Here is a 12,813-nt window from a genome sequence, read left to right on the forward strand (position 1 = left end):
CCAGGTTGCGGGCTCAATGTCCAGCAGGAGGCAGCCTGTGGATGATTCTCTCTCATCATTGATGTTTCTATCTCTTTCTACCTCTCCCTCCTTCTCTCTGAAATCAATAAAAACAAATATATATTTTTAAATGGGCATACGGTTTTTTAAAAAATGTTGCCAGGAATATAAATGTTTAATAATATATTATAAAATATGCTCATTCTCACTGATAAATAAATGCACTGATATTATTCCATTTTGGGAAGATTGTGGAGAACTAGGTACCTTTATACCTCAATGGTGGGCCTATAAATTGCTTTCTGGGGAGGAATTTGACAAATTCTATAAAAATGTAAGACTTATATACCTGTTGCCCCAGAAACTTACCTTAGAATGAAATTATGAAACTAAGTTAGTTGTAGCATTGTTTACAAGTGAAAACACTGAGCCTAAATTTTCACCAGTAGGTAATTGACTTAGTAAATTATGGTCTTGATATGCAATAAGTTAGTCTTGCTACGCAATAAATTATGGTCTAGCTATGAGGCCAAAAATGTGGTGGATCTATTAAGACTGGCATGGAAAGACATCTACACTTTTGTAAAATTAAGAATTTGGAAGATCGTGTTTACACCAGAAACAGTTTGAATTAAAAAATGAGTACAGGCAAAGAAAATGTCTAAAATGATAGACCTCAAAACTTAAGATAATGATTATCTCTGAGAAATTACATTAATGGGGGATTCTGGTATTTTACTTCATTCATTTCTGCATAATGGGATTTTTAAAACAAAAATGTGATCTTTTTTCTAATAAAAATATATTTTAAGAAGTGTAACTGTTTTAGATGATGGGATGTAAGGTGGTGAAAGAAATGATGGAAAATGAAACCCTTCCTGGGTATGCTAAAATAAGACATGAATGTAGGCTGTTAAGCTTAATGCTCAGCTAGCTTCTAACGAGTGCAAGAGCTGATTGAGTACAGGGAAGTCTCAACTCTGCAATTAGGAAAAGTGTTTTCTGTACCGTCCACTGATTTCTGATATCTCAGAGTCAGAAGACCATTTTAACTAAAGCTCTTTCACCGTAAGGAAGGATGTTCAAGACTCCTGATTAGTCTGAGACCTCTTGATTCCAATTCCTGCTTCCCTCTCCATTCACCCTCTTGCCAGGGAACTGAGAGCCGACAGTATCACTAAACCCTTTGGAAGAACTTTATTCTTTGAAAACCCTTTCATTTAGGTGACTCCTTAACACTCAGTCTCCAAGTGACAGCTGCTGCTTTAGCACAGAGTCTTTTAAAATAAAAAGTAAAGAGTTCTACAAACTGTATCAGCAACAGGTAATTTATTTCAAATTCTAAATAGCTGCAAGAAGGAAAATGGGTGATCGTAACAGATGCAGTCTGGGATTACTTTTCCTTCAACGTTTATTGTTGGACTTGGGAAATCAACTAGAAAAGCAATTCTGAGTCCCAAGGAACACGATGTCCCTGAGAACCATTCCCTAACCACCACCACCACCACCCCCCCCCCCAGCTCGCCTATCTGTGGGGTGCAGGCTAAACATCAAGGAGTGATAAAAGGAGTCTCTGCAATTGTGGGGGTTTGTCAACTCAAAGACCTCACTGCCGCTGGTGTTAGCCAAGCACAGATATTCAAAGTCCAGCCTTGCCACTTGGCAGGTGCATGGCCTTGGGCAAGTCACTGGACCTCCATGAGCCTTAGTTTTGTCACCTATCAGGTGGAGTTCAGAGAACCTATTTCATAGAGATGTTGTCTCATATGAATGTTATCCTATATAATAAAAGCCCAGCGACCATAACGGCAGAACGACCCGAACGACCGCTTGACCAGTCACTATGAGATGCACTGACCGTCTCTCACTCACTTCTCCACTCCACCCCATTGCCCCACCAGCAGGCTCCAATCGCCAGATGGTGAACGGGGAACCGGGGTGAGTGGCGGGGAATGCAGGTGGCACCAGGCCAAGGCCTCCACCCTGAGAGTCACCCGGCACACAGAGGCTTACCTGCGGAGGGGGTGGGGCTGGCAAATAGGTGGTACCATTGGCTCTCGTCCCTCCTCCTGGCCCACAGGCTATGATCACCACATGGTGAATGGGGAACCAGGGTGGCTGGTGGGGGTTGTGGGAGGTGCCAGGTCAAGGCCCCCATCCTGCTGGTCACTGGTCACCACACACAGAGGGCAACCTACGACGGGGGTAGGGCCTTAAGCAGGTGGACCAGTCGAACTCTTGGTCTCCCCCCATCAGGCTTCCATCACCAGATGGCAAACTGGGAACCCAGGTGGGTGGCAGCGGGGGGCGAGGCCAGCTGTTGGCAGCCAGAGGTGGCTCTGATCGCACGCTAGGCATAGGGACCGTACCTGCACACGATCTTGTGTGCTGGGCCTCTAGTGATACAATAATGTGTGATATGCTGTGCACAATTCTTCTTAGATGGTAAAATCATCAATAAATAGTGGCTTTTACTTGACGATGATAATGATTATTGTCACCACCTTCATCATCATCTTCTTCATGACTTACACTATTGTTAGAAGAGAGTTTGGGATGGGAGTGAACAACTCCATCGACACACCCATAGAAGCCATATTATGAGTTGTGGGGGGAGGTAGTAAAATTAATGTGGGTAGATTCTGGGTTGAAATTTACTAGCTGTGTGACTTTGAGTAAAGTGTAAGCCTCTGTGCTGCTCCATATAAAGGGAAATGAAATAGTCTGGCTTTGCCTGTTACAGCGTTGTGACAAGGGGATAATGACCGTAACAATAACTGTTAATCATTACACATACACACACACACACACACACACACACACGATGAAAGAATTGACATATTTCTCCCACTTCCTGATTTCTACCTTCATGTCCACTTGGCCTGGGGGAAAGGCCACTACCATTTCCACCTTTTGAGGGGGACATGCTCAAAAGCATATTATGAGTTGTGGGGGGAGGTAGTAAAATTGATGTAGGTTTCTCACTACTATTCAGCTTAACTTACCATTTGCTTTTTTTTTTTTGGCAGTTTTTTTTTTTCTTTTTCCTTCCAAGAGTAACATATGCCCCAACTAGTAATCTGGGAATAATAGAAAATAGAACACATCCACTCGCTATTCACACACTTGCCTTTTATCAGACAATTATAGCTTGAAGTTATACCTATTTCTCCTTAAGTCACCAGCTCTCCAATTTCCGTGTGTCTAAGGATCATTGGGGGACTTTGGTAAATGTCAATTCTGGGCCCCAGGGCAGAATGCTGAGCGGGTAGGTCTAGGGCAGGATACTGGCATCTCGATTTTTCACAAGCGTTCTCTCTACAATAGGGGTGTCGAACTCAATCAGAGAAGGGGCCAAAATCTAAAATCCAGCCTAAATCGCGGGCCGAATGGTTTACTGAACAGTCATAAACTGACAATGTCATAAACTGACAGCGGAGTACAGTGATGACAGCGCGGTGCGGGCCACATTGCAAGGCCTGGCGGGCTGGATTTGGCCCGCGGGCCTTGTGTTTGACACATGTGCTCTACAACATGATACAAATGCAGGTAGGTGCACACGGACCGTCTCGTGTGCAGTGCCCACAGCTGGATCCTGGACGGGGAATCAGGAATGTGAATCCCAGCCTTAGAGACGTCACCTCTTGAATCCCAGGCTCTGAGGCTTTTACTTTTCAGTTCTGACTGGTAAGCACCTGGCAAGCCACCAGCCTGAGATCTTGCCTCCTTTTTGTTTGACCTGTGGCCCCGAGAGATGCCATTCTCTCAGGGATGGTGGGATGGGGAGAGGGAACACAGGTCTCTGCTACTCAACTGATGCCTGCTTGATAAGCTCCAGGGGCCACAAAGAATGTTCCAACATTTCTCTGGTTCCAGGAGAGAAGGAAACAGAGGAGGTTCATGGGACCAGGGATCAGACATCTACCGTTTCAAGGGATAGGACATACCTGTAGCTGTGCGTGGGATGCTGCCTGCTGGGCTTCCAATAGCCAAATCCCTTTGTCCTTTGCTAGGAAACGCACAGTCAGTCTCTCTCTCCCACCCCCATTCCAGACATGATAACAGATGTAAGGAAGAGTGAATTTTTATGCCTTTCAGAAAGGTATATAATTTTGCATGCTAGGGTGTGGAGCCTCTCCCAGGTAATGAGATGCTGCCCAGCACACTCGGCCAGGCCTGCTCTGTACCGCTGCAGAGTGTGGCCGAGACCTGCAGTGAGGCTCCTTCCGGATCCACTGATTGCATCTCTGCTGCCTGTCGCCTCCCCAGGAGAGCTCCACACACAACCGCCTCGGTTACATAACACACAATCATCTTCAAGACGTGCCCCAAACCTGGTCGTTAGAAGCCTGTCCAGCTTTTATGCAAATAGAACACGTATCAGAGCAAGCCCCGTGAAGCTGGAAGAAAGAGATCTGCATTAAGTGCTTCTGTTGAATCTTTACATTTTTTTCTGTTCTCTGAAGTAGCAGTGGCTGGGGCACTCCCAGCCTCTCTGGCTGAGGGAAAGTACAGCCACGCTTCTAGTTTCGTGTGGTTAGAGGTTTCATTCTCTCTTAAGAAAGTTTCGACCCAGTTTTCCCATTTTGTAGAAGACAACACGGAGGTTCTGAGAGAAACTCGGTGCTAGCCATTGCTTGTCTGTTCTCACTTCCATGCTTTGCTCCTCTCCTGCTCTGCTCTGCATCTCTGGGGCCTGACTCCCTTAACAACTGCTTTCCAGGTGGGTTTGCCTGGTGGGAGCTCTGGTGGGAGATGGAAGGCAGGAGCAAGGGAGAGGCTAGGGTGCTTCTCCGCCTCTTCCTCTTGCTCTTTGGGCAGCGTCTCCAGCAGCGGCTGCATTTTTTTCTTGCTTCCTGCTCCTTCTGGAGCCTCTGTGGTCCCGGCTCCTCCACACAGGCCCCTCTGTGCTTCCAGTAAGACACCTCCTCCTTTTATGCCTCGTGCCCAGTAGTCAGTAAACTTATTTTTTAAAGGGCTTTATGAGCCAGTAGACAAAACCGAGGATGTTGTGTTGGTAGTTATGCAGTACTTACCATGTAATCACTTGAAGATTCTTAGCTTGTGAGCTATAAAGCCAGGCAGTGGGCTGGCTGAATTTGGCTCATGGTCGGTACTTGCCAACCACTGTGCTAGCCGTCAGGGTGTGGGCGGCTCCTCACAGGTGCTAACCTCTGGATTGCCTCTTGGTCCCTTTTCCGATCATCAAAGCTCTGTCTACCTGGTTCTTTCCTTGTATTACTTTAAAAAACTGAGCCACCTAACATGAGCTCTCTTTTGAATGGACCCTGACTGATACAGATATGACTTGTTTATGTCTCCAAACTCAGACATTGGGCCTCTGCACCTGCCCTCTCCTCTCGGGAATATTCCGCCCTGATATCTCCCAGGCACCACTCTCTGGCTCTCCCGCTCTTACTTCTTGCAGGTCTGCGCTGCAATGTCATTTTCCCCAGCAGCTCATCTAAAAGGGGCTTCACCTGCTAGCCCCGTCCTGTCCTCTCGACTGGTCCATGTCGCTCCCTTTGCTCGGGACTTCCTTTCTGCTTCTCTTTTGAATGGCTTAGGTGCCACCTCCTCAGGGAAGCCCTGCTGGGGTGTTTATATAGCCAGGTGTCCTTTAACCCCCAACACACAGCAACACCCACTTTCCATCTCTGAACTATGCTCACCCTCTCACCCTCTTCTTAGAAATGACCACGACTGTGTGTGTGTGTGTGTGTGTGTGTGTGTGTGTCTTTACTCTCTTTCTCTCATCCCCATATGACTTAAATCTCACCAGAAAAGGGTCCTGTGCACTTTATCAAACAATATAAATCAAACCTTACATAGTTTGGGGCCTTGTACACTGCAGGGAGAATAAATACATGATACAACGTGGGGTCACTCACTGATGTAGGAAAAATGATTAGAGAATTTCCCTGTTGTATTAGAGGCCATCAGCTGACCACCCGGGTCTCTCTGGCACCCACCATTTTTGTACACGATGATGGTCTTCGGTGAGCATCCACGATCTCTGCTAGAAGGCTTTCTTGGGCTGCAAGCACATGCGTGGTTGGCCATTGGTCAGAAGCAACTTTTGACCAGGGGCCAACAGGAGTAGGTAGATAATCACCACAGCTTCATCGCCTGCCTAAGCATGTTACCCACAGTTTTGAGAAGTCTCAGTTTCCCCAGTTGCCCACAGTGGTACCTTGCCCATTAATCCACTCTTTACTGGCTTTCTTCCTTTCCCTGTCTCACTCCCCACACTTTACTGGTGTTTCCAGGGATCTTTTGCCAAGAAAATTACACGTCTGTATCTAATTCACCACCACTCTTTTTTGGGGGAAGTACTGCAACAAAAGAGTTCCAAACTAGCAGTACCAAACCACCTGTGCCCATGTTGGGTGGCAAACAGTAGAGTGGAGTGAAAGTAGAATAATTTGCCATTTATTACTTTTTTCATTGGACCCATGTCACGCCAGCAGCCATTTTGCCCCATTGTCTGTGATCTCTGCAGACATTCCCTACAAATGACAGCTCCTCTCTTCACTGCAGAAAGGACTGTCCATGTCTTTGGCCATAGCTGTCATCTGGTTCCAGCTCCCTGCGCTAGGTGCTATTAACTATGTCAACAACCAGGGTAATACAAGGGATGGACACTTGATGTGTGCCCGACTCTGGGTCACACAATTAACTTAGGTGACTTATGTGAACCATCATACCCATCCTCTGAGGAAAGTGATACTATCTTCTTATAATCAGGGGAGCTAAAGCCCAGGAGGCTATCGTTTGCTCATATGCTGGATGGCACAACTGGGATTTGAAGCCAGAGGTTTGGCAAGAGTTCCACCATTAGCCCTTCAGCTGCCCTACCTTCAAACCTCCCCAACTCTGAGCCCCATGGAATCACCGGGTCTCATCACACACAAAATTTACTTTAAAGCACATGGACATGAGATACTGTGGTAATGAAGCTCCTAAAACTTTAGCCAAAAAGAGTGAAATCCTTTGGATATGAGAAGCAATAAAGGATTGCTTAAATGTAATTGCAAATGAAGCATTTTCTGGACACAATATATTTAAAAAATTGCAGCCCTTAACATATTTACTTTCCCCGAATTGGCCCTTGTGGTAAAATAAAAAACATTGTTTATTATCACCGGTGTAAATGCTTCCCCCAGACAGAGCCAGCATTTCTAGATAATGGCCTGAACTCCACAGCTCGCCTGGAGTCAGCCTCCACCTGTGCCCATGTTCCAAACAGGAGGGGGTTCTGACTCAGGAAGGCGGCTGGAGTTATAAAAGGAGAACTTTACACAGCGGTGCTCAGATAAGCAGCCCCAGCTCATCTTTCCCTCAACCCAGAGGCTCAGCCTTCAAATTTCCTGTTTCAAGAATTACAAGACTCACAGTTTCATTCTTCTATCCCACTCATCCCAACAACCAATCAGGATCACGCTGACTGCACCCAGAACCTTCACCCAGCACCCTCACCCAGCACCCTCAGTCCTGTCACTTTGGGAGGTTTCCATTCTCCCAACAGTTTAATGAGAAAAAAACAAAAACAAACAATGAGCCTGATAATAATACCTTCAAAGACCCAAATAAGCTTTAAAGATAAGAACTAAAAGCAAGTTACTAAATGTAAGACAGTTAAATATGTACACACCTTTCAATATCTGCATATTGGGACAGAGAGGGTTGGGAAGCTCCCATTCTAGGTGAAATATCACATAATAAAGGGATTATTTATGTTGTCTTCAGAGTAATTCTGCTATTTAAGTAGAATAATGATCTCTCTTAGCTATTTTTAATTACCCTTTCTTGATTATGAAAACAATAATCATATACTAAGAGACCTTATTGAATGCTATACCTTGGGTTAAGCATTTTGCATATATTGCTCATTTACTACAACACTACTATGAAATAAGTGACATTGTATCTGTTTTACAGATAAGGAACAGAAAAGGTAAGCGATTTCTTAATATCACACGCTATGCCTAGTAAATAGTAACTAGTAACTAGTAAACACAGTTACTAGTAAATAGTAACTCCGTGGGGATTTATAACCAGGTAGTTTGTCTCTATAGTTCAAGCTATCCTATGTTGCCTCAGTACATTCACAGTGTGAAAAAAATCTCAAAAACTTGTAGAATATCAGAAAAAATTAGACAAATGTAAAAACAATATTTGATTCACTCAGAATCTCATCACCTAGAAATCCAGAAGTCCTCCCCAACAACTTTTTGGTCAAAAAGTTTTTATCAGACTAATACATTTTAGTAGATGAAAAAATATCTAATGTTACTTGTTCATTTTAACCACAAATCAAAAGAAAGTTCAGGTGAGAAATATTTCATTCCCATAATAAAATGATATAGTGCTGAATGTAAATTCCTTTTGATGCGAGTGCATGTAGTGGTGTGAAGGAGTCACATAGTTTGGCATATTTATTGGAAGCAGCACATATTTATAAAAATTACCTAGCATTCACTAAATTGACATTATCCTACATGTAATCATCTGACAAAAAAAGTTAAGTGGCTTCCTTTGCTGTCATTTACAAGCTATAGCCATCTCAGCAAAATATGAAATTTTGCTTTCTACTTTTCAGTTCCCTGTGGCCAACCAAGGTCGGAAAATATTAAATGAGAAATTCCAGGAATAAATAATTCATAGGCTTAGCTGCGTGCTGCTCCAGGTAATGGGGTGCAATCTCATGCCATCGGTCTCCATCCTGCTTAGGATGTGAATTTCCACACTGTAGATGCTCCCAGCTGCCTAGTAGCTGACTCGGTTATTAGATTGACTGCAGTAATATGGCAGTGGCTGTATGCAGGCCAGCCTTACCTTACTCAATAAAGCCTCATTCACCTCAGTTCATCTCATCACATGGGCATTGTATCATCTCACATCCTCACAAGAAGAGAGAGTACAGTGCAACTTATGCAACTTTTATCACACCACATTGTTATAATCATTCTGTTTTATTGTTGTTAATCTCTTACTGGGCCTCAATTGAATCTTATCATAGGTATTTATGCATAGGAAAAACATAGTATTTATAGGGCTTGGTACTCTCTGAAGTTTCATGCATCCACTGGTGTCTAGGAATGTATCCCCTGAGGATACGGGAGAACTATTGTAATTGTTTTTGTTCCAATGGCTTGGCATTAGAGTTCATTGTGTTCCTTATGTTTGCAATAAACTGAATAGTTTGAAGCAGCTGAATGCTCTTATTTTATTTCAAGATGATGATCAAATCATTGACAATGGCTTATGAAGTTTGAGGAGAAAATAAACTCTTTTTATGATTTGCCTCACTACCATCTTGCTAACCCAACTTCTTCTGAAACGAAGGACTTCAAAATAATCTGCATAAATTCCAGATGCCTTTGCTTACTACTCAGATCTTCTCCAAAAAGGTAATGGCACAACATTTTAAAATATCCAAATGTATAAGCGAAATTGCATTTCTAGTGAAACCTAGCCTCTTTGGACCGCTATGTGTATTTCCTAGATGGGCATTAACTGGATAAAACTGCAAGGCACTCTGTGGGCTGAGTCGGTTCCTGAATGGTAGGCAGTAAATGCTATGCAGTTGTGGTAAGCACAGTGGCAACAATTTTCTTGCTTTTTAGAACAGTGGCTTAAATGACTTCTAGGAGACCTAGGGTTCTGAGGAGATTTCATAGGAATAGCACAGCAGGGCAGGGATGGGTGCAGGGTGAGGGAGTGTACGGGGGAGTGTGCTCTGTGTGTGGCAGGAAGAGGGCTGAGAAAGAATAGCTGGGTGCTTCAAGCCCCTTTCTTCCCCTCCTTCAACTTTCTCAATAACTCATTTCTGTTCTCTATGCAAAGCTTCTGAGCAAGGTAATGTTTGGAAGAAAAGTTCTGATACTGGAAAAAACACACACAAAAAAATGGTTGATCATCTTTGTTTCAGAACCCAAGTAAAATTCTTTCAAATGAGTGGGCCACTACACTTACAGATGGCAATAAACATTTTCATACAATTTCTTCAGTTGCCTTTAATTGTAATTTGTCCTGGGAAGAAAATGAAGCTCAGTGCTGGAAAGTGTTACCTTCAAGGGTCTTTTCAAATGGTACAGTTAGCCAGGGGTTGCATGAAATTAAATATCACCCTGCCTCTCTCCACCCCAACCCAGGCACTGACCTCCTGCCTTGACAAGTCTTTTGATTATAGTCTCTTCCAGTTTGAGAGACAGACAGAGAGGCCTGTGCTCCATGTTTAGTGACCTGCTGCTCTTTATATCTTAAGGGTTTGACTTTCGCATCTCTTGGTGGAAAATCAATGTAGAAGGCCATGCAGACCTCACACCTTCATGAGGAATGTTACTAAGCATCCCACCACAGCAGCCCAGCCATTGGTGATTCTTATCTCCTATACCAGATTCCGCATGCAGACCAGTGAGCTTGCATTGACTTGGCCATTCTCCACTTAAGTCAAGGAGTTCATGAAGGACTCCAGTGTCAAGCACTCCTATTCTGCCTTCTAGCAGTGCAGGAAGCTCTTCTTACCATATTACCAGGGGTTCTTTGCTTAATATTTGCTTAATTTATTTTAATTTGCTTAATTAATTAATTTTGGATTCTCTTATGTTAGGAGAGCATCTACTTGAGTAGAGATGTTTTCAGTTTTTATCAGCTTTACTTTTAAAAACTATTAAGTACAAACTGTTTGGTATAAATGCCACTTTCCTGTGGTTTGTTGCCTATGAACTAAGGCACTTTTGTTTGGGATTAGGAAAAATCCCTGGGTCAGTATATTAAGATGTGTTCATGAGATACAAATCTCCTGAGATGCTCAATTAGAAAGGTTTTCTGTGGTCAGACACATTTGGGAAGCACTGTGCTTCTCTCTGTGACTTAAAGTGTGCATTAGAAGGGCAAAGTGCTAAGAAGTCTTCTTAAACTTATTTGACTACGTATATAATTTTTAAATTCTCCTTCCCTCCCACTTAGTCATCTACTTCTTTTATTCCTTCCTTAGAAACATGAAGTATCCAGGCTCCATGGAGAGACTTGGGAAAGTGCTGCACTAGCCCGAATAAGAAAAGTGCTGTAGTTCAATCTTTACCCTTCTCTGCAATTCCAGGGCCAGTGTCGTGTCTGGCTCAATGTGGTTACTCAATACATGTTTGTTAAATTGAAGTAAGCAAGAGAGTGCATTAATAAGATGCAGACATTGTGTTGAGAGTTGTTTTAAAAACATCATACTATCTGGTGCCAAAAATTTGTGAGTAAATTATTTCAAAATTAAATTTAATTAATCCCCATTGGATCTCAATTGGAATCACAACATGTCTGATTCAAGACAAGCCCTGGCAGATATTTTGTGAATAAGGCATTAACTTCAAACAGAATTTATTGAAGAAATTATCTCAAGCTAAGTATAGCAATAGATACATGAGCTCTGCTCTCAACCCAGGTGGGCTCAAACCCTGACGCTGCCATTTACTGGCCGAGGGAATGTGAACAAACATATCTGTGCCTCGGTTTCCTCATTTTATTTTACTTTTATTTTTTATTTTAAATATATTTTATTGATTATTTAACAGAGAGGAAGGGAGAGGAATAGAGAGTTTGAAACATCGATGGGAGGAAACATTGATCAGCTTGCCTCCTGCACACCTCCTACTGGAGATGTGCCCGAAACCAAGGTAAATGCCCTTGACTAGAATCGAACCTGGGACCTTTCAGTCCGCAGCCGATGCTCTATCCACTGAGCCAAACCAGTTAGGGCATCCTCATTTTAAATGGTGATGGTAATTGTGCTTCTCTCAAAGGTCATTGTGATGACCAAATGAACTTAACAAGCAAACAGCAAGTAAAGTGACTGACACGTGGAAATAATATTAGATATTAATCTTATTCTATATATTATCAGCCAATATCGCATAGTCAATATGAAGTTAGAAATGGCATTAATCCTGTTTAGAACTTGGGAGGCCTTAAGATTGGGCTATAGGTGGGAGGAAGGATTGTATAACTGAGGTCTCCATGTAGACAATCCCCAATACTGGACTACTTGTAGCAGTTTTTTGGAGGAGAATCAGTTCTGGTTTGAAGGTACAGCTCACACAGGTCAGGGTGAGAGGTCAGGGTAAGAGGTGGTGGGGAGGGGTAGAGGTCAGAGTGGTGAGGAGGGGTAGTAGGTGGGCATTTTACTTGCTTGAGTATTTTATGGACTCAGGCAGAATTCTTTCTGTTTACCCAGAAGTCCCTGGGAGATTGCATTACTTTTTGAGAAACAATGAAAGGAAGAGAGTGCCCTCTCTGCATGGCCAGCGGGCACCTGCCACCATGCCTTACCTGAACGGGTAGGCAAACGCTATGTCAATGCTGAGGTCACTGTCCGTCTTGTTGACACAGTCCACACTCAGCCGCAGGCCTCCGGAATAGCCACCGCATGTTGCAAATGCAAAGATTGCAAAAAGCTGTGAAGAACAAAATAAACCCTATGAGAGTGATGCTGATCCAATGAGAAATACCAACAGGAGCTTCGTGGTGGGTTGAGAGAGGCTATGGTTCTGCTAACGTTTGGTTCAGGCTGGAAGATGAAGACAATGATGGTGGAGAACAGGGAGGTGGCATCTGGCAAGCTGGAGCCACTTCGCCTGGAGATAAACTGAACTCGAGGACAAACATGTGTGTTTGAGTATGTAAAGGCTGCCAGGCCTCAGAAGGTGGAGATGTCATTTCACACCAAAGAGTATGGAAAGCTTTGCACACCACGGGGTTAATGATGGACGCCTCCAGATGGGAAGAATTTGGGGTGTCCCTTGGCTTTCTTCTTTTTGT

The 12,813-nt window shown here is 43.6% G+C and overlaps 1 protein-coding gene across 2 annotated transcripts in view; it reads right to left on the reverse strand.

Moving 5' to 3' along the window:
• The window catches only part of SYNPR (synaptoporin), a 271,672-nt gene that overhangs the window by 83,574 nt on the left and 175,285 nt on the right, over positions 1–12,813 (reverse strand). For both annotated transcript variants that reach the window (XM_084902714.1, XM_084902715.1), the window contains one exon: positions 12,325–12,449. In XM_084902714.1, the coding sequence (XP_084758840.1) occupies positions 12,325–12,449 (125 nt within the window). The remainder of the gene's footprint in view (positions 1–12,324; positions 12,450–12,813) is intronic.

This window comes from Pipistrellus hanaki, assembly GCF_964339955.1.
Source record: "Pipistrellus hanaki genome assembly, chromosome: 13".
Lineage (NCBI taxonomy): Eukaryota > Metazoa > Chordata > Mammalia > Chiroptera > Vespertilionidae > Pipistrellus > Pipistrellus hanaki.